At 43.3% G+C, this 27,591-nt stretch overlaps 2 protein-coding genes across 7 annotated transcripts; one reads left to right on the forward strand and one right to left on the reverse strand.

Moving 5' to 3' along the window:
* Nucleotides 1–57: 57 nt before the first annotated feature.
* LOC105283178 (organic cation transporter protein) lies at nucleotides 58–27,454 on the reverse strand. 5 transcript variants are annotated; one of them, XM_011345704.3, is made up of 10 exons: nucleotides 27,296–27,454; nucleotides 5,285–5,546; nucleotides 3,323–3,533; nucleotides 2,939–3,197; nucleotides 2,533–2,725; nucleotides 2,191–2,409; nucleotides 1,899–2,113; nucleotides 1,548–1,723; nucleotides 1,293–1,465; nucleotides 58–1,207 (listed from the first exon to the last, which is right to left on the reverse strand). In XM_011345704.3, the coding sequence occupies exons 1-10, from the start codon at nucleotides 27,321–27,323 to the stop codon at nucleotides 1,099–1,101; spliced, it is 1,845 nt and encodes a 614-aa protein (XP_011344006.1). In that variant the 5' UTR covers nucleotides 27,324–27,454; the 3' UTR covers nucleotides 58–1,098. The 5 variants fall into 5 exon arrangements, with proteins under 5 accessions (XP_011344006.1, XP_011344009.1, XP_026824188.1 ...); XM_011345707.3 differs by lacking the exon at nucleotides 27,296–27,454 and adding an exon at nucleotides 17,921–18,057; XM_026968387.1 differs by lacking the exon at nucleotides 27,296–27,454 and adding an exon at nucleotides 13,942–17,895.
* LOC105283177 (glutathione S-transferase) lies at nucleotides 19,018–26,324 on the forward strand. Of its 2 annotated transcripts, none has more exons than XM_011345702.3 (5): nucleotides 19,018–19,170; nucleotides 23,334–23,494; nucleotides 23,727–23,894; nucleotides 24,655–24,797; nucleotides 24,875–26,324. In XM_011345702.3, exons 2-5 carry the CDS (start codon nucleotides 23,350–23,352, stop codon nucleotides 25,040–25,042), a joined length of 624 nt encoding a protein of 207 aa, XP_011344004.1. In that variant the 5' UTR covers nucleotides 19,018–19,170; nucleotides 23,334–23,349; the 3' UTR covers nucleotides 25,043–26,324. The 2 variants fall into 2 exon arrangements, with proteins under 2 accessions (XP_011344004.1, XP_011344005.1); XM_011345703.3 differs by lacking the exon at nucleotides 19,018–19,170 and adding an exon at nucleotides 19,213–19,390.
* Nucleotides 27,455–27,591: the final 137 nt, after the last annotated feature.

Below are 27,591 nucleotides of genomic sequence, written 5' to 3' on the forward strand. Positions count from 1 at the left end.
GAACATGGATGGCTCACGTGAAGAGTCTGCATATTGATTGGCTGACTGGTACGAGGGTAGAATAGAATGTCCTTTTTATTGTACATCCTTATTCGATCGCTTCCAAGTGTGAAATGAGACTGGCCGCATGAGATGTACGATTTCCAATAATCTTTAAGTCTGGCAGTAAATGTATCAGGTGAGAGACATCTTGATGCGGTGAAAGCGTACGCTCTAGCCCGTCTACATGTTTTAAATTATCTAAAATCTTACATTGTATTACGAATCAATGTGTTATTGATTCCACCGCTATCGACGCATGGCAATATTTCGCGACGACTCTTGATGATGCATCAAGAGAACAACAGCGATTTACTTTATCCGTTCACAGGAGCTGCCTAATATCTATCTCAATATTCAGGGAATATCAATACAAGATATAACAAGACGACTTCCTTATTCTCGATGCAAATAAAGAGTCGCGTTTCTTTTCCCCCCAAGGATGTTATCCTTCGAGAAGGAAAAGACGATGAGCGAGGGATTAAACATTCCCTTATTGTAGCTGAAATCGAAACCGATAGAATTTTGCCGAGTTTGATTTTTATCCATAAAGAAAACACGATAATTGCAGCATAAAGTTCCATATATCACGCGCTGTTACAGGAAATCCAACTCAACGAAATCGTATCGGTTTTAATCCCTGCATTTCGTAACGTCTCGCGAACAATACGGGACTAAAACTACGCAGTTAAATACTTTCGTACATGCTGCATCCTGCACAAGAGCTGTGAATCGGAAATCGAAAACGTATTACGAAGGAACGATTTGGAAGATATTCTTGCATCGTCGAGCGGATCGCATTTGGACTTTAGAGTGTACCCGATGCGCATTCGCGTCCGTGTATTCCGTATATTCGAATATAGCGTCCTGCACTTTCACGTCACTTTACGTCGCTGCATTGTACGCGCCATTGAGTCCCGTTCAACCACGCACTTTACGTGTCTCACTAGCTTAATATCTAAGATCACACACACACACACGCACACATAAACGATGTGGCCGCGATATTTACAATTGATTTGGCAAATTCCAGACGAGCACCGCACGATCGAGCGGCCGTTATAATCTGGTAGAGTCGATCGTTTGAATACTGCCTTGGTAGAAGGCTGCGTTCGTCATGCCTTCCTTCTTCTTTCTCTTTCGCAGCGATTTCTTCAGCTGCGGAGTCCTGAAAATTTCAGACGCAGTCGATAGTAGTTTACGAAACCATATGTGGATCTTTTGACTGAAGAAAGTTTGTTATTGAAACTTACGAGGATATGCACGGAATCCACCAGAAGCTCTGGTCCATACCAAAATCGTTACCCTCTTGCAGAGTTTCGGGCAGATCCTGATTTAGAGTTTCCGGTAATGCTAGGGTCAGGAACGCGTCCACAAACGACAGAAGGGCGAGAGTTATCAACGGTAAAAATGGATCGACGTCGGCCTGAAAGTGATATTAATTTTATGTAAAATCCGCGGGTCCTATTTTTTAATCACTGGAGGAAGACTGCTCTCAAGATGCTTACCAAATAAATGACGTAAGGTCCGATAATGTGAGCAAAGTAGCCAATAATGTGAATCAAAGATACACCTTGTGCCCGTACCACGGTCGGCAACATTTCAGCCGCGTATTGGAAACCGATATTCGCCGCGATATTGACACCAAGACGCGCCAAGATTGCCATAGCGACGGTTAAAGCACCTAAAACATTACGTTGAACTGCGTTTTACTTTGATGAAATTCTCATTTTGCGTACAAAGCGACACGCACACGATATGCTTTTGTGTATAGTTTTGCACGCGTATATCTCACTTTCAATTTTCAAGTCTGATCAACGAATAATTAGATACTGTTGCTATTAATATAACGAACGTACCGGGGGGTGTAGCGAGGGCGACAAGAGAGAAAACGCCGCACACGAACATGGAGGCGAAGCCCATCCATCGTCTGCCCCATCTATCAAGGAAAAGTGCCAGCAAAATCGCTGCCGGAAGCTCGGTCATGGCGGCTAAGGAGAACGACATGAACACATCGGGATCCAGGAGTTTCATGTTCCACACGTGTCCGTCAAACACCAAGATGATCAACAGCCTGAAAGGGATCCGTTTAACAGCGAACTAAATGGACCAAGCGGACAAAATAAATCAATTCCGTCGAGGTCTCCTTACCAGTAGATAATGAGCATGATGGTAATACGTGCTAATCGAGGCAACTTGAAGAGATGCAACACGGTGTACTGATTGTGCGATTGATCCTGCTCGATCATGTTCTTGCAGTTCTTTTCAAATTCGTCGAAAATCTCTTGCTTTACCTCTTTGCCGTTGACCTTTGCAAATTTCTTCAGCATATCAATCGCCTTATCAACCTTGCCAACCATAATGTACCATCTAAACAACAGAATAAGCGAATATTTTAATCTACCGGATTTTACTTAATGAAATTTATCAGATTAAAAATTTCGTATGACGTAACGTTTGATAATGTAAATCATATTAACGGAAGGTACCTACCGTGCACTTTCCGGAACGAGCCACGGGCCGAGGAAAGCGACGATCATCGGGAATGCGGTGGCGACGCTCAAAATTCTCCAGTCTGCGATCCAATATGCGATCCACGGCAAAAGACTAGCCGCGGCGGCAAAATAAATTCCAAAGGACATGTTTGCCACCAAAGTTCTGTACTTTGGTCCAACGTACTCGATCACTGCAATCGAGATTACAATTACGATCGAGATTATGTTCGTAGCGACAAACTTTTGGAATTCTAAGCAGTTTTAATACGAAAACTGTTTCGACCCTACAAAATTGTTTCGATACCTATCTTTTTCTACATCCTTAAAAGGCTGCTTAAAAGATTTCAAGATGGAAAATTGATTATCAATCTCTTGTAACATCTCTCGTACGATAAGGCACTTACCGATGATGAAGAGAACATTGAAGCAATTGTCGAACGACGAACCAACGATCAGTCTTGCGAGGCAGAATGACCAGAAGCTATTGCAGAAAGCTGTTGCGACGGAGGCGAAAAACCCAACAGCGTTGCAAGATACCAACGCCGGGATTCTGCCATAATGATCGGCTATATAGCCGAATATCAGGCCGCCAATGATACTGCCGACGAAGAAGGCCGACTGCGCCGCGGAGCCGAGAAAAGTCTTGTCGCAAACCCACTCGAGCTGGCGAATGCGGTACAAATTAGATTGTTAGAAATATTCATTTCGCAGCGGTCAATTTTACTGTACGAAAACGAGGACGACTCGTAAAAATAAAGACCGATGCACACTCAAAGTGGAATTTTTACCTCGGCAGCGATCGAAGCGTACGGTATCATCGTGTGGTTGAACGTCCATCCTTGCCTGCATTGAACCATCGGCCACGACCGATTGGCCTGTCTGACGCCTTGCTCGAGCAGCTCGGTGTAATTTACGTCGTACATGTAGCATCTCGAGAACGACGTAGCACCCTCCAACTGCAATTCTTCCTGGGTAGCCGACGGGATGCTTATCGCGATCCTATGAATGCAAACAGGTCCATTATCAACTGCGATAACTGCGATATATCTTATTCTCTAATGCTGACACGGATTTCGCAATCGCAGCATGCGCTACGTGATCCTGGTAAAAATACTTATGCACATCGGTAAACGACACGTTAATCATACGCTGCGTAATCTACGACTGACGTTACGCGCAACGTTAACGAGACAGTGGCCGGAGACGTGCCTTTCCCGCGTAAAGAACTCGATATCTGTACGCTCATAAATACTAAAAACCTGGTAATTCTATACCAGGCACGCATACGAATCGAAACGACGAATTCTTTCGGCTTCTACCTGAGATTATCGTCTCGAGTGACATCGCGGTTGACGCATAACGCTTCGCGTTTTCGAACAGGCTCGCCTTCGCGGGAAGAAAGCAAGTAAAAATCCGTTTCCTTTCTCCCGAATCCCGGAATCCGGATCCCGGAGTGGCCTCTCAAAGGGAGGAAGACACTTTTGCGTTCTCGCGTGGAATTCCCTCGAGGTCAACAGCCAAACTGGTTTCCTGTTTAATTTCCAATACGAAGAAACCATTGATCGACTGATCTGAATCACGACCGACCGCAACGATACGGGTTTTCCTCACGGACCTCGCGTGATAGTCACTCCAATGTTAATTGTCTGACTATTTCTGTACGTTTTATTAAAAACACTGAATTATTTATCACGACGTTATGGCGCAGTTTCGCCGTGTCGCAGTTTTGGTCGAAACGCTAAGAGCAGTTCGTGCAAAATGATCACAGTTTGTTACCGAATCGCGAAGTCACGCTTATCAAAAGAACAAAAGTTTCGTCTCGATCGTGTCTGCGGTTTTCATTAACATCTTATGTCATGCGCAATGTGTAAAAAAGAGGGAATGCGATTATACTCGTTTGTATATAATATCCGTTAACAACGGAAAGCGTACAAGAAACGAAACGTATGAAGAAATGAAGCGTAATTATTTCTTGTTGCCTGGGGAAACATTTTTTCCAGAGTACAAAAACGAGATTATTCAAATTGACTCACAATCAGTGTGATACGGAAGAAGGCATCTATCTTTATTGCATATTCCACTTTTTTATTCATGCAATCGCTGCTCGAACCGGAAGTGACACGTTTCTGCTATTCTTGCTTTCTGTTGAACGACACGTGTTGGTCATTTTTGGGAAACCCCGATAGAAACGAAACTTGCTTGCTTAAATGCGTTTTCTGCTTCCAGCGAAATAAAAGTTTACGATTGCGTTATTACTGTACGAGTCATTAGATGCTTGTATAGATGCGTGATGCGTCTTTCTATATACGTGTCTATTAGTTTCACAACATATCCATGATGTTTTATCGATCCATAAAATATCATACGTGTTGAAATTCCACGGATATTTCAAGTCTCTCACAGTATTTTAGTCGCCAAGAAAGTTGATTCCTACATCTAACACTTAACTTGAAAAATTCTGAAATTTTTCATCATTGTGCAACTCGAAACCGGTATTTTTACGTTTGTAGAAATAAAAAGTACTGCCAGAGAAGTCCGAGACGGTATCGTGCACGTGTGAAGGATCCAGCACGCAAGGGTGAATCTGTAGACACGCGCCAATCCAACCGTGGCTCGAGGTCTTGGTCAACTCAACAGGACCTTGGACCGTCATCACGAGAAAGGATCAAGAATCCTTTTACAAGTGTTGCGTCTTTGGGAATTAGATAAAGCAATTACCCAGGCATGAGCTACTTCGTGAAGAAACTCACTTTTCAAAGTCGGTGAGATTCCAGGACTCCAGTTCCGGTATGGTGCACCAATGTTCAGCAGGTAGGAGGGCAATGAAGAATTGCACAAAGTACAGGAAGGCGTAGACGAAAGTGAACGGCAGAAGTAGAATGAAGAGGAACCATTGATATCTGCTGGCTTCGCCGACGTGCGGCAGGATATCGTCGAAGGTTTCAATCTTCGCGGGACCGTTGCCCTCTTCGACTTTCGCAGATTCGACCATGACCGTCATCGTCGCGGTGTCTGAAAAATGACGAAAGTGCTCGTGAGCTTTTTCTCAGACACCCATCGCAACCAACAAGATGGATCGTTAAGCGTGATGGCATTTGAACGTGGAAGTGGTCCGCTTTGACGAGGAACGTGGTGAACGATAATGACATGACGTGTGAGAACAAAGACGAAATACATAATGCAACGCCGAGGTGGAACATCAGCTGGTATTATTCCGGGTAAATCTGCATTTACGGGTATTGATGTGGCATGCAAGTTTTGAGGGAAGGAAAAAAAGAAGATTAAAAAGAAGAATAAGACAAAAGATCGTAATTATTACGCTGCTCAAATTTCTGGGATCTTCTCAGATACGAGAATCGTGTTGCATGAACGATTTGTGCATTAATGCAGCGCGTCAGTAATTACATAGAGTAATTATATTGCCTTCATGATACGTAACAAAAAAAAAGGTGTATACCACAAGTCATCAACGTTAATAACTCTGTTAATAACTATAGAATATTTATAAAGTGCGATATATTTGCAAGCAATTATTTTCATTGTTAGAACAAATGTATAGGCGATACAATATAGTGTATCAATGACAATTACATAACGCGTAAGTTACGTTCAAAAATTAATCTTACAACGCGATAACTATTGAGAGCCGCCGTTTAATCGTGATCATTACTATTCTTCCGCCAATTTTCTTGATTCTAATTACCATACTGTAGCTCGTTTATTGATTTGCAATATCTTGCGATTGTCTCATTAATCTTGCTTACCTCGCTAACATTCGTTTTACTTGCCTTGTTCGCTAAATTAATTCTTGCCTCGTTTCGGGTGATTTATCAACTGTCGATTCTAATAGAGTAATTAAAGACGTAACAGAATGCGAAATGCGGCACTTGAAGAAACGGAAGAGGAACACGTCGACAATTATTTAACAAGTACGTTGGTTTTCTTCCTTCAAAATTTTCCGTCATTATTGCATTATCGTTTGCACTTACGTTAACGTTCAAGTACAAGTTAATAATTACTGATATAAGCGACAGAAATAAGTAAATAGGCAAAAAGCTAGTCATTAGTTGATAATAATGGTTATGACTTGATAACGTAAATTACCTATGTATAAAACACTTCTTACTTATATACAAAAAAACAGTTGTACTAAATAAATAAAATGATAAAAAAAAGAAAAGACAATAACAAAAGAGGGAGAGAGAAAGAGAGAGAAAGAGCTCGGGTTCTCTTTACCTGTCAATTGGTCTCGTGCGAAGAATCGTGATAAAAACGATGCAAAGAGCCGTGGGACGTTGTACTTGCGGTATAATCCGGAGATTCACAGACGCAGACTCACTTGGCGGGAATGATAGAAATAAAAAAAAAAGGAGCAAGTGAAAAGCATACGGGCGTTATCGCCGGCAAACCGTCAGCGCGGCTCGCTCGCGCACGTGTCGCTCGTGCTAGCGCAGCTGGATCGCGGTCGCGGCCGCTCGGCTGGAAAATCCCGATTTTACGATTTTCCCCGAAAAACGTGCCGATTTTTCGTCGGTCGGTCGATCGCGCGCTACATCGTCGTTTTAAGAGGGCGCGTGGGGACTGTCGACGGTGTAACCGATTGCTGGGACTTTATAGCCTTCCATCGACGGAAAACCGCGCTCTTCCCCACCGCCGGTGGGACCGGCTGACGGTGGCGGCGGATCGGATAAACGTTAACGGGCCGGACGACCTGTTGCGGGCGACTACTCTACTCCTGTGAATCTCGTTTTCCGTGACGTCATCGGAGAACGCACGCTCGTAGCCGGGGATTTCACATGCGATTTTACGATACGCGCGATCTTTTCTGATCGCGTGCTCGTTCCGCGGACGTCATCGCGAGCGCGGGAAAGCCGGCCGCGGCACAGGTGAGTGCACCGCGTCGGGAGGAACCCGGAGAGAGGAATGCGCGCGTCGATCCTCGAGATCGAGAGACGCGCTTCCATCGAAGACAATCCACCTGTTTCGCTTTGAGCAACGTCGATTCGCGCTATTTTTCGAGGCCCTTTCTCATTAGTAATTCTGTTAATAACTTGTTAATTGATCGAACACTATCATCAATGATGTCACGCGAACATGGTCGGTTAATCAACCGAAGGAGGTCGTTTCGCTCATCCGGTCGTACTAAATTTCGATATCTTGTTCAAACATCGATTCGGAGGCTACAGCCAATGACGCAAAATGTTTTCTTCTATCCTGCGCTATTTTCGATCGATACAAGCTAAAACACTTGTTCAATCGAACGTTAAATCATGCCTCAACTGATTGCAACTGATGATTCGATAGAGAGCGAGAGCGCGCACCACGTACGAGATAATGCAACGAAAGCGGCAAACAGCGAACGGCTCCTCCACTTTGGACGTGATGCGTATACCCGTCCTGGTCCAGACACGAAGACGGTGACCTTGATCGTCTGTGGCACATGCGCAGGGAAATCCCAAGACCGGAATAGAACGCCGGTTCGGGCGAAATCTCGGGTAGCCGAGAAAGACCGCGAAACCGGTTGACGGACAAGAATGACGCCTCGGTCCTCCGAGAAGAGGATCGCTCGACCCTTTCGTTTCGTCAAATGTCCCGGAGGAAGGACAAACAAGATCTCGGAGATCTAGCGAGAAAAACGCATGACGTCATGGAAATAGAGATTTTTTTCTTTTAAATGCCATCATTGGCGCACGCACGTTCAGCCGCGTGTGACGCATTTCATTCGTTATGTAAAGACTGAAATGAGGCGTCTTAATGCTATGCCGATGTGTACCCACTACACATGACTAATAATTGTCGCCGGTGATTAGTAAAACGAGATGAGAGAAAGAGCGCGTTAATACACGGGCGATACGCAGCTCCGAGTATTATCTTATCACTCGCAGTGGTACTTTTATCAAAGATGAGTCTGTAAAGTCATTTAAAAGTTCCGTGCGGATTCTCCTGCCGCGTTATCAGAGCGCGATAGCGACATTTTCGTAAACGTACGAGCAAAGTTAATGCCGTTTACGCCAATAAAACGCGGCAATCGTGCCTTTGTCAACACGATGGTCACGTCGAACGGCCGCGTCGAAGTTGGAAACTAGGCGGAAATATGCTCGACCCTGTCGAGCAAATATGCGCCCTCAAAGCGCTGGCTCGACCGTTTGACTGAATAACGAAAAGTTTGCGCCACTCGACGATCTTTTGCTGCAGCCATTGAAATTCTACTTCGAAGAGCAATCGTCGGCAATGAACAGCGGCGCTTTCTACAAAGTGTAATCTAATAGATCAATTGGGGTGACAAAAACACAGCGGTGCTCGAGCGACGTAATAATGGCAGGAAGTTTATGTCGGCCTGGTGTCACGATCGCGATACGAAAATTAAATGAATTTGGCGCCAGTAGGGCTTAATACTGCCTGTCCAAAACAATTAAATTGTCACGAATGATATCAATTTCCGCGCTCCGGTCTATATAATGATTGGATCGAGATCACTGCGGTATGAATTTCTCGGCGCGGCATCGTCCTTGCGACTTGCGAAACAATTGCAATAATTGCGTAAAGTGTCTGAACTGAACCGAGCTGCCGGAGCTGCTACGAGAGGATGCAATAAAGACGACACGCGAAACGACTTAAGAGCATTAGCTGCGACATTACGACGCGTATTGAAAGCGTGTCGAATCCGTCTAGTTTCAATCGAAATGCATAATAACGCGAATCACGAATGACACCTTGTAAAGCGAGGAATAAGAAGATTCTAATAATAAGTTGTCGAATAATTATTCGCGCCACGCTCGACCAGCCATTCAACATTGATGTACAACTATTACAAAATGTATAACATTCGCCTGCGGCAAGAAATGACGAGAGTCATCGCTGGAAATAGCAAAAACTAGCCTGACTTTTTTTTGCTTTCCGATTCGAATAAATTAAAGCATTGTGGGTGTGTGCAGATGTGTAACGCGAGTCCGAGGTACGCGTTGCGCGATAATTGCTCTTTCAAGCAAAGAGATCGCCATGGAGAAGAATTTGCTCGCGGACTTCCGCGAGCTTGTGCGGTCGCAAGGCTGCGCGATCGCCGCGGCTTTTTGCCCGGTCGAGTCGAGCTAAGTTCAAGTGCACCAAGACGGTGACGGTGGTCCTTAGCAATTTGAGCGAGCAAAAGCGCGGTGCACGCTCGAGCGACCTTGCAATTACTTAACGTCACAAGAGGTTTCGGATTCCGAACGTGTCATTAGACGTCGATAAATCGATGCAACGTCATCAAATGCCACGCTCCGCCTAAAGAAGAAGCTCGTTATCCTTGCTACCCTAATAATGCAGAATTAACCGAGGAAAAGCGAGTTTTATATCCCCCGTAAAATGCCATTGAAACATTATACGATGATATAACGAGACATTTCGCATAATCAGAGTGATATGCTGCTTTTTGTCTTGTTAGATGTCTTTTTTTTACTGAATAAAGCGGTTTTTCATTTTAACGTGTCCTCTCGCTTTTTTACGATCAAAGACCGTACTGTTTCTGATAAAAGGATCGATACAGCACACAAAAAGCGCTTTTATTACGTAAGTGCAGTGTCATTTTAACGCTTTTTTGTTTTGTTTCTCGTCCGTTACGGCTTTACCGTCGCGTGATTCTTCTCTTCTTCCTTCCTGACAATATGGACCTCTGATCCATCAATCTATCGACATATCGTCAACAATTGATTATCGCGCTCTCAATTTTAATGAAAGAATATGTAATGTAATAGAATTGCTATGAAAGAATATAATCTCGTACATCGACCGAGCATTCGACCTGCGGACAAAATCCGCGATTGTCGGTAAAGGCCACACACAGTTTCTTGTATAAAAATATTAATATATTTCTGGCAAAAAAAATCGGATCGAGGCTAACTGTAGTCGGTCATGTAAAGACTTTTGCATAATTCATTATTTGATCCTTTCCTATCGAATCCACATTATCTATTGTTTCACTTGAGATGCCGACTCGTCTCATTATACCTATTCTTATCACGCGTGCACAGCAAGCTCGTGTACCACGTCACATTAAGAGCTTGCGCGTGACATCTTTACGTTAAACATAAAAGTGCATCTTGAAAGTCACAACGAGCAACGTCTGACAAAGATAGCGTTAATTGCCATCAATTCAGCGGCTCAGGAGTGAATCAGAAACTTGATCGAGACCGGGCTGCATAATTTACAACAACAATGTGTGATCGTCTCTGATTATCAATTTGTTCAACAATTGGCGCCTTCGGCTTGATCCGTAGCGAGGAAAGCAGTTGACAAACAGTCGAATAAACTATAATTTATTAGCGGATCTAGATAGCGACAATGCGAGGATAACTCTCTGTGCAAGGCAGATGAAGAACGACTGCATGCACAGCTGCGCCCAGGAGTACCAAAAACTTCCATTTACACGGAGAAGACATATTAACGGACACGATGAACAGCAAACTTAGTCTGCGACGGATCGGATGAACGGCAGATCTCTATTCAGAGTTACCATTTTAACGCTAGCCGTGCGACGCAAGTCGTCAGTTGCACAAAAACATCAGGCTGCTCGAGAAATCAGGAATAGCAGTGCAACAAAGTGTACATTCGCGTGGCTTACACGTTCGATGATCAAATTCAATGCCAACCATCGTTCGAATCAATTGGAACAAAGGCGCGCGATCTTTTATGGGGGGCTTTTTTGCCGAATCTCGGAAATGTATCGCAGCCTCCGCACACGTAAGAGTGCCTCTATAAACGCACGTTTATACGTATACGATTGTCGCATTAGCGGAAAGCAAATATAATTACTTATAAGTCCACTTAACTCGACGACGAAATTCCGCAGGAAAAATTTGTAGAAATTGTTATTTATAAAATTGTCTATTTCGGCGTTGTCTTCGGATTTATAGGCGATTATATTACTATTAACAACAATCTCACCCATGAAATACAATGTTTTGGTCTGTAAAATCTTATCTGGATACTGATAGGATGCAGTTTCGAATCGACAAAAATTCCTAAATGTCAATCATTTAACTTCGATTAAGGATCGTTTTCCTCGATATTGCTGATGGTCTTATTTTTCAAACTTTCAAGTAAAAATTCTTGTTAAAATATTGAGATGCTGTGCTTTGACAGAAACATAAACAGAGAAAGAGAAGTATACTTTGCGAACTGGTTTTGCGTATTGCAGAACAGAGCTGTTCATCTCACGTAGATCGATAATCGCAAACAACATTTTCTTATTTTTAGCTTGCCAGTCGTTCCACGTGACCTAGTCTAATCCACGCTCCTACTCTTTTAACTCGCTTCTTTAGGAAATCCTTGAAAATGTCAGTGTGGTCACGCTCGGGTTATTCAGCCGATAGCTGCGCATAGAGTCTACTTGGTCTGAAAAACCAAATCGATCGTTTCATCGCGAGTAACACTCAGAACACGTGGCCGTTTTCCGCATCGTCATCGTCCTATTCTGGATTGGCAGAGACGGAAACACGCAAGATTAATTTTGACTTTCGGCCAGATTTTCACATGGACATCCCATTCCCTCTCATTCTAGAGCCACGAATTTCTCGGCGATTTCGTGCCATTGCATTCACACGAATTCAAATGCATCATCAATAATTCATTAAGCGACCCGTCAAGAGCAGGAATCGTGGCATTGTGGAAACGTGATTCACGAGGATACGGATTGTCATCTCGACGTCGGAGGCGAGAGATGACAGCCGGCTAGCATTTAGGTAAACACCCAATCGACGAGCGTTCACCAGCTCCCACGAAGGAACTGCTCATCGCGACGAGGAGTTTCTTCCTCGAGAACGCATGCGGTTTCATTTGGCGTCAGCTATGACGCCACCGGGAAAATCGTCTGATGAATGCGAATCGCTCTAGAAGCTTCATCATTCACAAGTCGAGCCACTTCGAGCCGTCGGTGGAACACGAGATTCGCAAAGCTAGAAAAGCGAGATAAGAACCCCCCGCGGATGATAAATGACGCGGGGGCTCGTTTACGTAATGCGTAATCAGATCTCCGATTGTCATTAGTTTGATGATTCGCGCAAAGGCGGATATTGTTTGGCCTTCTCGCGAAAACCTATTGGAATACAAATATTCCAAATTAAATCACGATGCAAGAGCGCGCGCGAAATGAATGCGGGTCTTCCGCTTTGTTGTGCGTGCGCGATGACGCGATCCATCAATTAAAATTAATAACGACGGGAGAGAAATTGCAGCGTAATTTTCTTGTTAATGAGAGATATCGATCTGCACGGTGCCAGTCTTGCTCGCATAGGTATTTCAATTCCTATTTTTTTTTCTTTTTTTTCCCGCCGGCTACGAATTATATCTATCGATGCGTATGCCAGATATCGGACAAATAAATCGTGTTCCACCTGCGTCACAAAATGACTTCCGATAAAGATCGTACATGATTTCTCAATCGAGGCGCAGTTGCTATTTTAGGAAAGAAAAAACTTCTTCCAGATCAGATATAGACGAGAAAAAGATATTTTTCCCGAGTTCGCACGATACGCTGCAATTAATGGTCTTAAAATAACGAGATTCTTTCTTACGTACGTGTTTAGTAAACGTACGAAAAACATTTTATTTGTCGGTACACAGTCCGCGGTTAGATAAAACCGAATGCGAATCAAACACAAATGATGAAAGTTCAACACCACTGTTTAACTTTTATCTCATTAGAGGCAGAGAAAGAGAATTACTGAGACTTGGCAATTTTTCCACAATTTTTTGCAGCATAATGCCGCAAAAACTTATATGGAGATATGAACTCATATTGAGATAAGAACACATTGATCAAAATATTCAATTTTAATGTGCACCTGCTACAGACAGGAAACCTCGACGAGTTGCAGGCCGGTTTTCGCGGACACACCTCCCTGTGGTTTTTCCGTCTCCTGTTCTGTCCGATACAAATCAGGTATTTGCATAAGATATTGGATTATGCAATTTGTCACATAAAAAAGTTGTCAGGCGATGACGGTCACGGACATACACGTGCAACTGCGATGCGCGCAAATTCGCGATGTTGTTATCGATTACGTTTACATGCTTTTGCGGTACGATCATTCGCGGTTGATCAAATCTTCCCTCTCACATAATTTCGATGCTCGACACGTGCTGCACAAATGTCGAATGACGCAAACGCGGATTAATACTACGATCGATATATTTTATTGTAATCGGACACACGCGAAAAGCTCGTAGTACACTCGTGGAACCACAGATTTCTTTGAAATTCACTTTCGTGATTGCGCGAGCTTAGAAATAATACGTAATTATGAAAGCAAAAGAGGCCAGAGCAATTTATGATCGAAAAGAATATGAGTATTACCTGTTGATATTGAATACTAATAACATAATAACAAATGCACAATAACAAGCAGTTTGAAAGAAGCCATGCGCTTACATGATGGTCACCGTATCGGCGGTTCCGGTCTGTCATTTCATACATCGTCGATATTTCCGAAAGCAATATTTTCGCTCCAAGGCAGTAACACAAGTGAAGCACGAAGTCGACCACACACAGATCGATTACTTTTCGTCTGTTCCAATATGTTTTGACCGCGACACCGTGATATTTCCACTCGAGTGATGAATAGTCGAGAACCGAAAGTCGACGATATCGATTTGGACGTTGTGCTGCAACGTGTTGAATACGAGCAATAGACATGCAACATTGGAAGATTGTCTTTATTTCCTCCCCGAGATGGACAGGGATATCTTTTAACTTTACGTAACTTTCTCGGAAGATTGCACCATGTCACCGCAATAACAAATACCGAGTATTCCAATTCAATCGTGCGGATTTCGGACAATGAAACGCGAAAGAGAGATCTTTTCCCTGCGATTCATGAATACTCTTTCTGGAAACCCGCGGAAACTGATCAATATACGTAAACACGTTTGAAATCACCGGAGAAACAAGTATTAAGTAATGCTAGGTGTCTTTGATTTTATTCGATATCTAATGTTACATAATGACTGCACTAATGACTAATATACGACGTTCATCGAGAAAATCGCGCTAATCTCGCGAATAAATTTCAACACACAAGAATAAAAGATGCAAACGCGATTTCAAGTAACGAGACTTATTGCTCGTAATGAAATTAACCGCAAGTGCGGTAATAAAATGCGAGAAACAAGTATCATCTAGATAAAAAGACTTTACTGTTATAATCGCTGTTAATTATGAAACAAGGCAAGAAGTAAATCGCATCGATCACGCCTGATTTCGTGTAATTACCAATCAATGCAATCGCATCGATCACGTCTGATTTCGTGTAATTACCAATCAATGCAAGATCAACAAGGTATTCTTATATTTTCTTGTATCGGATACTGCTCGGCGATAGTCAATCACGGTTGTCGCGATCCTACTTTTCCGATCATTCTGGCCGACTTTTCGGATGTTCTGTGACACTGATACAGCATTTTCTTTTTCAGCTATCATCGCAACAATCCGCGTAAATTACTTTTGCGCACGTGCAATTTGGACTTCATAGAAAATCTCTCATAATTGAACGAAAGCTTGATAGAAGCGCTATAATGATTGGCGCCAATCCGAACAATAGACGCAAATCGTTGCTCGCCTGCCACGATTGATATCGCTAAACTATGTTGAAGCGGTTTTTAATTCGCATCAAGTGGTCCCGTCAGAGCGAGCGGAAATCTAACAATCGGCTACTCTCGGAATCGAATCGCGATCCAAGCAAAGTGTGAAGAACGTCGGAATGATTTTGATCGGGAACGGATAACAGACTCGTTCGCGGTGATATTTGCAAGTTAGCTTCGACGAGTTTCCTTATGATCTATATCCATCCGACCTGTTTTAATCGATGACGTTTTCGCCAATTGACCGAATAGACTTGCGATACGTGTGTGCGCAGGTGTTCGCATATGTAATAAGAAAAACTCTAGTAGAAATGGTACGGCTTCTTACGCGCTTATCGCATTTCCGCGCGAAATATATTATCGTATTGTGAATAGAAATATTCGCAGCACGGATCCTTTATGATCCAATTATACATTTGCGCGTTTCAATTTAAAATTGCCTGCAGAGTTAGCCCGGAGTTCCGCGGCCAACATTTTAATAAATAACAAATTCTATTAGCTCGAATCCAGAATAAATATCATTTGAAAGAATCGCGCTGCTCTGGGCGTTCAACAGACTGGAGAACGCGAGCTGGCCGGGTTGTTAGGGAGACTTTCTCGCAAACGAGCACCATGGTGCTTAATTACGTATCAACACCCTTCTCGGTACAGTTGAGGGATGGCCGAATTGTGTCGTGCTCAGCACAGTTACCATCGTGTCGCTCATTAAGGCCAGTAACCACACGCGTCGTTGATCTTTGCGCCACTAATCCATTGTAATTTAGCGTGAATCGCTCGATGACTCTGCTTTATTAACGCTTGTATCTCCCTCTAAAATCTGCAATGCCATTTTTGTCTTCAGGTCCGAGGGTAAAGTCGACCGTAACGATTTACATGGACTCAGAGATCTCTGAGTGGCGAGCGGCGAGGGAGAATCGAATGAAAGAAAATCAAGTAGCATTCAAGCGATGAATTCTTCAGCTGATATATATCGAGGCACGTCGCTTCGGGTTTTCCTACGTGTACCGGGTGCCGTGCACGAGGCACGACCATCTCCTGGCGCACGATCGAATCAGATTAAGGTGCATTTTCCTCGTTACTCTGCATTTCGATGCAACCGAGACTGCGACCTGCCCAGGCTTCGTCGCAAACTGTTATGCAACCCAGTTTCGAAGTTCAGGAGGGAAGAGCGCGTTTGTTGGACAATGGTGCAACACGAGCTACGTGGGAGATTGCGATTAATCTTCTCAATTTATCCTACTTAATCTTCGCCCTTCCCCGCGCCCTTTCCATCGGATGAAATATACAAGACGCCATGGCAAAAGGGATCGTGACATCATTTCTCTTCCTCCCTCACTTCCCCTTCTCCCTCTAGGATGATTCTACAACATTTTGAGAGTACTTCAATTTATAATTCTGACGTAACGTGTTGTTTCATTATGTGTGAAAATTTTCGACGATTAATTGAAACAACATGGTTTTGTAAATTAAGACGCCTTGAGGTGGACAACGTGAAACGGTTTCATGATTCTTTTAAAGTGCGACATTGATGCGAGCTGCGCTTACGTGCCGATCACAATTAATCTCGTCAATTTACTTTGCCAGGCATTCATGCACGCTGAGTCTTAGAAATCTTTGATATTTCGGCAATCTTACAAAAGTAGAGTCAGTCGAGAACGAGTCTACTTATATCTGTGTACGATGTATCAAGATTTGTTGTAGACGAATTACCATTCCTCGTATAATCACGTTACGTTCTTACCTATATGACCTACTGTAAACATTTCTCAATGATATGTCTGATCTTGTTTAAACTGTACGACTTTATTATCACATTGTACATTTCCCCATTTTCCATAAATAGCAAACTACGAGTGTTACAGAAGCTCAGATGCAAGTAATGGTGAGAAATCATGACTAGCACTCTTAAAGTGTTATCGTGTTGCTAAAAAAACACTCACGCGTCGTATATGTGGGGACTATTGATAAAACGTAGTCATAAAGATTTTAATTAAGCCTGTACTTTAAGCGCGTTCTGATAAAGAAACTGGTTAAGAATGCGTAACAAGAGAATTAATTCGCGAATCTTGGCTTTTGCAAGTGAAAAGTTATAAATAGCGTAAAGATTAAATAAAAAAAAAGTATAATTAATCTGTCTCGTGATGGCTCCAACTATGCAGTTACACAGTTTCAAGCCATGTGAATATACATAGGAAAACAATCGATAAAAGATTTGACGTCGAAAGAGAAACCAAGTTTATTTCACTGAGTAATAGGAACAGTAATTTAATTTCTTGTCACTGCGAATATCATTTCAACTAGCTCCGAACGAAAAAGCATCACCTGATTGTCACAATGATGGATATTCGGTAAAGTCGCAATTGCGCGCGTTTCCACGGCTTTTTCCAGCAGACCATGTCAAATCCATTAGAATAATATCCGACGAAAGTTTTACGTTACAGACGACTGAAAATTGCAAAATTCAATCAACTGGCGGAAAATAACGTACGTTGTAAATTAAATTTATAGTAGTCTCGAAATCTCGATGCGAGCATTAATCGTCGATTGTTAAAAAAAAACTCGAAATTTTACGAGGAATGTGCAAATAGATCGTCTCGCGTGCACATGCACTCTCCAAAGTCATGAACACGAAGAAATAAAGACATAAAGTTCCTTATCACACCCCATAAATTTCGATCTCGATTCGAGCGAGCTGCTGCGAAAAATTCGACCAATCGCGAACAAGAACGTGCTCGCTCGTAAAACGATCGATCGCAAATATACAGACTTACGTCAAAATACGGCCGTGTCCTTAAGCTGCCTTGCCTTCAATGAGAACGTGGAGAACGCGCGAACAGGATAGCCGTCGTCATCGGCTTCCCTCATCGCCGGCTAACCTTGCACTAAACTCATTTAGTTCGCGCGGCGATAACAAAATGCCCACGAGCGTCGGTAGATGCATTTTAGAGGCTCTACTGGTTTGATCAGGACACGCGCGGCACTTACGCTCGGCAATTCTTTGCCACTTTACAATGGTCCATTAACGATGTCACCGGTTATTCTTCTGGAAACGCCGGATTCACGCAATCCTCGCGAGGAAAACGGAGACGCATTGATTCTACATCGGCTTAATTTCGCTAATTTGTCTTCTTTTTTTCAATATCTTTCGCCCCATTCCCGTTGCTCCTTGACGTAAATAATTATTCACTTTTCTCGTACTTGAATGAAGAGAAAGATTTTTCAGGTGACGCTTATTCGCTAGACGTCGATAACGAAGGCATATATACGTGTCTGAAAATATCTGTAAACTTAATTTTTATTATTGCAATGTTATATTATTTCGTTGACCTCGACACTGAGAGCTTTTTATTTGGATCATTGCAGCGGTTGACGTTAAAGAGTCTCGAAGCTACGTGAGTAGTGGCTAGCAGACCTAGTGGCCTCGATATTGGGAGAGGCGTCCATTGTGTGAAACCTGCGAAGATGGAGATAACGTAATGAAACTAACTGGCTTGGTCTGATCAATTAACTGACCCGAGCACGACACAATATTTAACGTAGACTCGCCTTCTCTCGTTCACGTGACTGTTTACACCGAGTGTATGGGATTACCGCGTGGAGAACCCGTGGCTAAAGCGAAAATTGCAAAATTTGCGACAAACGAGACCCTTTGCGCTACTTTGACCAGCATCCCTCGTTAAAGTCGTAAAATCTCACAAGAGAGAAATCCTTAACAAAGACTCGTCGAGGAAAAAAAAACGTTCAGACGACGGACGGTGGCGTTTCGCACCGCTCCGTGCACAGCCACCCGAGAGGGTGGAATCTGGCGGGTCGTACAAATTTTCTGAGGTTGCGCATCGTGCTCGTCGGAGCCTGAAACTCGCGGCAGTGCCCAAGTACGAAGCAGAGCGCAAGTGTCCAAGGAAACTGGTGGTTTCCTCCTCCTGTGTCCCATTCCTACGACTTCAGTCAGTTCCGTGCCAGCGCACGAGTGCTGTTGTCCAGGGTAGTAGAGGGATCCAGCGAGAGAGACGGTTGAGGGGTGAGTTTGTCGTAACGATCGTAAATCGCCGCGTGCGATCGAGTATTCCGAGCTTAATTCTCGCGCACGTCACTTTCGGAAAATGCAATCGCGCTGAAAACGCGATGACGTAAACGGTTTTGTTGCGGCAACTTCTCGTGAAATTGCTTCCTTCCTACGTGTCACTTTGTGTGTGTGCGTGTGCAAAGTGTGTGTCGAGATCGAGACTACATCGCTGCAAGTAAATAAATTTGTCATCCTATGTTAAATAACGATTATTTAATAATAAATATTTTCGTGTTGCATATGTATAATTATCTAACTGTTAATTTTTAAATTTTCTGTACGTCTCGCTACTTTAATTAAGATATATATATATATATATATATATATGTATATATATATACAGAAAGAGAGAGAGGGAGAGCGCTTTGAGAATCGATAAGCTCGTGAATTTATCATGCATCAGTCTCGCGTACCTTTCTACGTAGAACATTAAATTTTCAGATAGGCCTAAATCCAGCGTCACACGCATTTATACTGCATCATTTATTCAGAATCCTTTCACATGGTTTCTGCGTCACGCACTCCCTTCTATTTCGCTTAATCCACATTTTCCCCCGGCGTTTCCACGTGCGATTCTCACATTTTTATTTCAGCTTTCCAACCCGCGAGTTTTCATTTTAAAGATAACGAAAGGAGCGCCGAGAGAAATAATTACGGAATATAAAAGAAATAAAGTAAAGGGCAATATGCATAGTATATTAGTATAAATGTCTACCTTGATTTAAATACTCGTAAAACCGACCTATGGAGAGAACTGGATGACAGATAAAAAAAAGATATAGCATTCTCTCGGTCCTTGTAACGTTCTCGATATCGACTTTGGCATTGCGCCAATAGACTAATGATCTCCGTATCGAGAGAATCATGCTATGTTCAAGCGGCCAAGTAGCAAAATATCTCCATTGGCATAAATTCCGGATTTTCGTGAGAACAGCTTCGGAATTTAAAGCTATGTCGCAAACCGCACGCAATAAATCAAGTTGTCCGCAAAAATAGACACATTTATGTGTTTGCAAGCATCAATCGTCTTCACACGAGAGAAAAGATGAGCAATAACAGAAAATTGCAAATTATAATTAAAGGACATAAATCTGCAAAGATAAAAGATATGCATATTCATCGAATACAGCGCATTTCGGAACCCCGATTGATTTGACGATAGATCCTTCAACGAATCCTAAATTTATTTCCCCCTGGGGAAGACTGACGTGACGTCGGCAAGATTAATAACGTTACCTCGGTAGCTGAGAGGAAAGAGAAAGACAACGCGACTTCAAGTATTTGAGGAATCTTTAGAGAAATTACGAATTATGCGTCGCCTGATCGCAAAACATAGATGAAGAGATGCGGAAAGAGATTTTAGTTTAGAGATTACGTTTGTTGTACACCATCAATATGCTCTCTAACGACGGACCCGACAAATATTAGATACATTTCTGTTCAGATATCGTGATACGTAAATAATGAGCCAGAATTATATTCCTCCCTTTACAAGACATTTCGGATGAATAAGATTGTCTCGTTAAAGAGATAGTTATTTCTGTCAACAGGGCGTATCAAAAGGGAGAATTGCGTCGAGTCAATATTCTCGTCGAGATAATAAGGCACACATTTTGCGACGAGCTTTTTACAATCTCGCTTTCATCCAAAACTCGAACTTCGCGTCGAGATGGCCTGGCATGACTAATGAATCCCCTGCCAAAAGCGGCCAAGGCGAACCTTCGTAGCGTACACGAACCCCTTCGACGAGAGAGAGAGAAAAACGATTTCGCCGAGGGTTAGCAACGTCAACATTATTACTCTTTCAGGCCTTACACTTTATATCACCAGCCAACCGTCCGCCTACGTGCCGAATTAATGTTTTCGCAGCTACGGACCATTGATTTTACGTCAAATATGGTTATTGGAGTTTGGTTACCCGCGCGACCTACGCCGACATTCGACTCGATGTCTGTTTGTACCACGTCTGCTTAACCACGTTAAACCGTCAACTATTCTGGTTAAAGTTGGACAACGCAACCGACCGCTATCGTAGATGCTTCGTTCCAATAAAATTTACGTCAACAGGTTGGATAGCAACGTCCATTTGATCGCTTGCTGTAATAAATGTGACGAACGCGTGAAATGCTCGAAAAGAGTTTAGCTCTCGGAATTCTTATCGGTATTTGCTTAGCAGAGAATTCATCCTCGAGACAGTCGACGCTCTTAGTCGAAATCGCGCTAATAATCAGACAATAAAGTAAAAGCGAGCAGAGAACAGGGTGAAATGGTAAATGTGAGATTAATTCGTCCTTTACAGCTTACATTCACCCGATCCGCGCGCACGTTGAATGCGTTTGCAAGCATTTGGCAAATTAATGTAGCGGATTGTATCCGCTGCAACGCACACATTGCACATTTCACCTGAACAGCATTGCTTGTCACATGTTTCTGCGTCATAGAAGCCATCAGGCAACGAGCGATCCGAACAATGATCAATAAATGTCACCTGTATACGAGTATATTCTCTAGGTTTGAGCACCGGAACTTCCGATCATTAATTAGATAGTTCCGTTTTCTCTCTCTCTCTGCCCTAAGATCATCTGCGATTGTCATTATGAGATTAGATTGGACTGGAGACGTTCTTGGCAAGAGCATGGAAATAAGGGTAAATGGTTGACGTCGAAAAGCAGAGATGTTCCGTCAAAGACTGCAGTTTAATATTTCCGTCAAAGACTTAGTTTAATATTTCCAACAGCAGACTCTTTCGTGTTTAATTACAAATAACTTGCAAAAGAATTAAAAGCATTCCTGCGCATCACGTATAATCGAATCGTTTTTCTTTCACGTTATATGATGATTTACGGGCGAATGAAATTAAATCTCTGCTCTCGAATGATTTCTCTAGGAGGAGCTAATCCGATTAAACAACTGAATCGAACCGCGAGGAAGAGAGAGAAAAAGAAAGAAAACAATATGTTCTTTAATGGAATAATTTTAATTTAATACCTAATTTGTTAAATAATGTCATCTTGTGCTTGCACGTCGCAGCAAGCGATCGCACGAAACTCGATCTGACAAAGCAATCTACAATCTTTTATTGAAAAAGTTGAGAGAGTGGGTTCCATCAAGTTCTTTCGTTCTTTCAGCAGCAATGAAGCCTTCGCCAGATAACGCTAAACGGACGTAATTAAAGCGGAATTATCAAATGATTATCACCCAGACTTTCCGACGAAAATATATGCCAAAGGTGTACATCGCCGCTGGCCGACTAGCAACTTGCAAACTTTTCTCATTTCGAGTTCGTTAGCACGCGAAACCGCGACTTATACTTGCTTCTCCGAAGCTCCCGCTGATTTACGTGTAGCATGAATTATGCAGCGTCATATTCAAATCGAATAATCATCTAACTTACGTAATATTCCGTCCCAGTTTTGACCTATCGTATATATTTGGCAACGATATATTTGCAATTACGATAGAAATGATAATAGAAGTAATCACTTATCGAATTTCAGAAATGGATAACGTACGAAATGATTGACATGCGAAGTACGTACACATATATACAGTACGTACACATATATATACAGTACGGATTAATATAGTTAGAAGAGAGAGGTAGCGTATGTGTACAGTGCTCACGACATATTCCAATATACATTTCCGCACACGTCCACGTGGACGGGATGCGGTAAATGATTAAACGACTTTCAAGGAAATCCAGAGTTTACTCGCATACGCCAGTTACGTCCGTTTCGGCATATCTCCGGTGGATGAGCCTTGATCCTCGAAATTTGATAAAGCCCGCCGTTCACGCACGTAATCACGCAACCCTATCGTTACTCTCGAAATAAGTCGACCACCTGCGGTGAAGATACTCCAGGTAGATTGCAGCGTCTCACGGAAGGGACGGGATTTATAGGCAATCATGTATTACCGTAGATGATCAAGGCAGATAAAAGGTCTTTTCGAAACGAAAACCTTCGAACAAGAATCAACAAAATGCCACTGACGAAAATGACATTGGAAAGAAACTGTCTGACAATAATAAGACTATTTCTACTAGCAATCTGAAAATACCGTAATGATAACGATCTGCGTGAGACACTCCCGACTTTTCTTTGGCAAATTTGCAGGTCGCGGTCAAGGAAAATGGCTGAGGAACAGCCGACGTACAAACTGATCTACTTCAATGCACGGGGTCGTGCCGAACACATTCGCTACATATTCGCTTACGCGGGCATCGATTACGTCGACGAGAGGATCTCCAACGATCGCTGGCCCGAGCTTAAAAAGGGTGAGTGAGAGGACGCAAAGACATCGAATCCGCAAGTATAAATGGCCAACTCGTGACAGAGACAACCAGCAAATACTCGTGGCAATCAATCGTAATTTCACACGTAAAATTAGTCGAGTGGACAACGATATTCGTATCAGCAGCTCGTATCGAGCGAAGGCAAATTGCTCTTCCCTTTTGACGGGAACCTGCACTCGAGCACAACACGTCGATTGCTTTCTCCTGTTTGTAGCGATGCCTTACGGGATGCTGCCAGTTCTGGAGATGAACGGCAAACCGATAGCCCAGAGCAACGCCGTGGCGCGTTACTTGGCCCGCGAGCACAATCTTGCAGGCAAGGACGAATGGGAATCGATGCTCTGCGACGTGCTGGTCGATACTTTGGGAGACCTGAAACAATGTAAGTGATGCGCGGCCCGTAACCAAGTCCGTAACGAAAAGCTGCTTACGGCCATTTCCCTCCATGCTCCGAATCGATATGTTTTCGCACACGGTGCAAGTCTTCCTCGTGCCCGCGGTTTCTCGCCTTTCGGGAAGAGAGTCGTCAACGATGCGAGTTTTTGAATCGCTTGCTGCTACGCGTCCAATCCGCGCCGATACCGATCAATAGCCATCGTCGATGACGTTCGAGCTTGCTGCATCGAAACGTAATTGCCCCCCGAGTCGGGAATCAAATGTTCCGTAGAGCTCGCGGAGATTCGAAGACGAGGAAAAAAAGTGGGCAACGCAATCCAACGTATATAAATCTCGAGAAACGCCGAGCGCGGTGACTCCCGCAAAAGTTGTTCCGTTTTCCGCTCCTTCGAAAGACACGCGTCTCTCTCTCGCCTGACCTATTTCCAAGCCGAGATATCATCGTGGGCCTTGGAAGAGCTCGCAAAATCCTACGTATCGCGATACTGCATTGGATCACTGCCAGCATCGTCCGCGAGTAATAATACGCGCGTCCAATTAGTAGACGCTTAACGAGATATTCTGGCAAATGGTTATGGAATCGCTCGCCATCTCCGGCTGATCTAGGCTCCGCTATAGTCACTCAACGAGCAGCTTTAACGCGAGCACTCGGAAATTTACGGGGGCACTTGGCCGCGATGCACTTTAATCGCGATGTATCATTTCGACGATGCATGCTAGGCCGACTTACTAAAGCTACTTTTCAGTCATCTTTCAGTATCGCACGGAGGAGGATCTCTTCAAGAAGGAGGAGAAGAAGGTGAAGCTTCTAAAGGAGACGATACCGTTCTACCTGAACAAGTTCGAGCAGACCGTTGCCGAGAACAACGGTTACGCGGTTGGCTCCATGGTAAGGGCAGTTCCTTCTTCCATAATTATCCGAATTATATGCGTTCTAGTAATCGCGTATTCTCTCCTGCTTTCCAGACTACGTGGGCGGACTTCGTGTTCACGGTGGCGCTGGAAAACTTTGAGAACATTTTCGGCGCGTCGGCTCTGGAGAATTATCCAGCGTTGCGCGCCTTGAAGAAACGAGTGCACGAGATTCCCGCAATCGCCGACTGGTTGGCCAGGCGACCGCATTCGGAGTTTTGAAAGGTCGTCTCGATCGACGACGACGACAGTCGGAAGAGGACATCGGCATCGCGAACAAGCACATATCCGCGCGTCTGTAGCTCACTGTCCTGCATCGCTGTAACGGAAGGGAACGTCTCGCGCCTGTACGATCGATATCATACCCGTGGCATACCAAGCGGCCGCTTTAATCTATCCTTTTTCAATGCACTTTCCTCGCACCACGTATTCGTGATGCCTCGCGTAAAGTAGCGTCAAGTTTCCCGGCTGGAAAATTTCGAACGGTTCGAGAGAGCAATTCGGATTTCCGGAATCTGAGAACTTCCCTGGAAGAAAGTTTTACGGCGACGATACTTGTCTCTGCACCAGGCCGAATTGTAATTGTGCAAAAACTTGCAGACTGTCACTGCTATATGGGTGTCTAGGTATACGAACGAGGCTTATTCAATGTGTTCATTGTCGCGCGTCGTGTTACTTATGTTGTGCGCGAAACGATACACCTCGCAAGATGTAGTTTCTCTGTATCCATAGCGCGTCGTTACATCATCTTCACCCGGTTCGCAAGATACACTATCGGATCGGAGCGTAGTACATGACACGATACACAGGGTAATATACGAGTATCAAGAGCAGAAGAATACTTTCAACAATATCGTGAGACACATGTCGCCGCTATTATTTCTATATGTTACGCTGTAACACTTTTGAACAAACGCATCAAACGGAACGCAGTCAATTGATGTCGCGCAATAAAGATTTTAAAATCATTTATAATAATTAATTATAATAATTTTCTCGAGTAGAGACTTTGTCTTCGTATATGCGTAAAGATGTAATAATTCGTACCGCACATGTAAAATATACTTAATAATTGATATCATGTTGAGGTACCGAACAACAAGATCAAGATGTGTTTGATCGTGTTTGAAAGAAAGGTAACGGATAGTCAAATAACGTTGACACGGGTGAGGCAATAAATAACGCGGATTTTTTAACGCGTTACTGCAGAAAAAGATAAAAAGCTTTTTGTGCTTTGATCGACGCCTCGTTGAAAAGAGACGTACGCGAGCACGACACATAGTCAATTGTGTAATGATCAAACGACATCGGTAGCGCAAAGAAGGTACTTGTATTCCAAGTACGAATGTACAATGTATGTGCAATGTTATACGTAATGTTAAGTGTAACGTTAAGTTTTCAAGTTACAAATGATGTAAGATAAATGTTATTACGATGTTATAAGAGATGGTATGACTGATGACGATAATAATAATGTGATGAGAATATCATGCAAATGAATATCACGACAACGTACCTTATTATTCTACCCCAGATAGCCGAGTCTGCCGAAAGCAGATGATGCCAACTATCTGCTATCAACTATTGCCAGCCAAAAGACAACAAATTTGATACAGAAGTTGTTATTAACGATTAATTCGACAAATTGGTGCCAGAAATGTAACAGAGCTTGCTCGCAAAATCTAAGAACAGATTGGCGGCAGAAACCGAGCAGAATCTGCAAACATGGCTCGAAGTCGGATTGTCGACAGAAACCGAGCAAGATTTGCGCACGCGGAATCTAACGGCAGATTGGCAGCAGAAACCGAGCAAGATCTGCGCGCGCGGAATCTAACAGCGGATTGGCAGCAGAAACCGAACAGGATCCGCAGCTTTTGACAGTATTCAAATTTACACGGCTATGAATACGTGTTTTCGCTCCGCACCGCTATGCGCTGCACACGTCGAGTTCTTACTCGATGTTAAGATTTAGCCTAACAGTTATATAAGTTAATATACGCGCCTTGGCACGACAATATTAATTTTTCTGAAAATTTTTGCACTCGCGGCACAGAGGCTCCCATGGACAACGTCCATGTAGTTCACGCACGCCACGAGCAATCTGAAGTTCGAAAGCAAAATTCGGACTTCGGATTAGAATAAATTAACAACAAGAGAGAGACTATGCAACGAACTGTCAGAAAGACACATCAAGCCAAATGTACTTTAATTTAACAAACAAAAAATGCGTTCTTTTAACAATTTATAGTGTGTTAAAAGTAAATTCATGCTTTAATATATCGTAAATATGAATGGCCAAAAGCTGCAGATTTTGTTCGGTTTCTGCCGCCAATCTGCTGTCAGAGTCTGTTAGCAGGCTCTGCTGGCAGATCACTATCCTAACGCGGACATAACGGATGCCAATTTGCTATCAACTTCTGCAGTAATCTGTTGCCAATCTGCTGGCAGATTGCACACATTTTGCTTACTAGGTACCTTCCTTCGCGGTCTTCGCAGTCTTCATGGCCCACAAATCGCGCGGTGTATACAGAAATTCGGCACAACTTTAGCAACTTAACAAAAGAAGAAGCGTAGACGTTCAGAAGTGGAACATCTCGAACTCCAAAATCTTCTTCTTAATGGCTCCCGCTTCAAAATCTTCGAGTCGAGCCCGATTCGAAGTGAAGTTGCCGCTCTTGGCGAGACTGGGCACTGCAGGAGACATCTACGAGAGCGCGAACGAATCTCTTTCAAACTGTTCGATAGATCGACTTTGCGGATTGAGGAGCGAT

The sequence above is a fragment of the Ooceraea biroi genome, chromosome 3 (assembly GCF_003672135.1).
Source record: "Ooceraea biroi isolate clonal line C1 chromosome 3, Obir_v5.4, whole genome shotgun sequence".
Lineage (NCBI taxonomy): Eukaryota > Metazoa > Arthropoda > Insecta > Hymenoptera > Formicidae > Ooceraea > Ooceraea biroi.

Excerpts from the sequence above, each read along its gene's own strand:
- LOC105283177 (XM_011345702.3), top strand. The coding sequence starts at position 23,350 with ATGGCTGAGGAACAGCCGACGTACAAACTGATCTACTTCAATGCACGG. Across the intron at positions 23,895-24,654 it reads TTTGGGAGACCTGAAACAAT|TCATCTTTCAGTATCGCACG; the intron begins GTAAGTGATGCG and ends GCTACTTTTCAG. Across the intron at positions 24,798-24,874 it reads GTTACGCGGTTGGCTCCATG|ACTACGTGGGCGGACTTCGT; the intron begins GTAAGGGCAGTT and ends CCTGCTTTCCAG.
- LOC105283178 (XM_011345704.3), bottom strand. The coding sequence starts at position 27,323 with ATGAAGACTGCGAAGACCGCGAAGGAAG. Across the intron at positions 3,198-3,322 it reads ACGCTTCGATCGCTGCCGAG|CTCGAGTGGGTTTGCGACAA; the intron begins GTAAAAATTCCA and ends CGCATTCGCCAG. Across the intron at positions 1,724-1,898 it reads CGCCCTCGCTACACCCCCCG|GTGCTTTAACCGTCGCTATG; the intron begins GTACGTTCGTTA and ends GTAATGTTTTAG.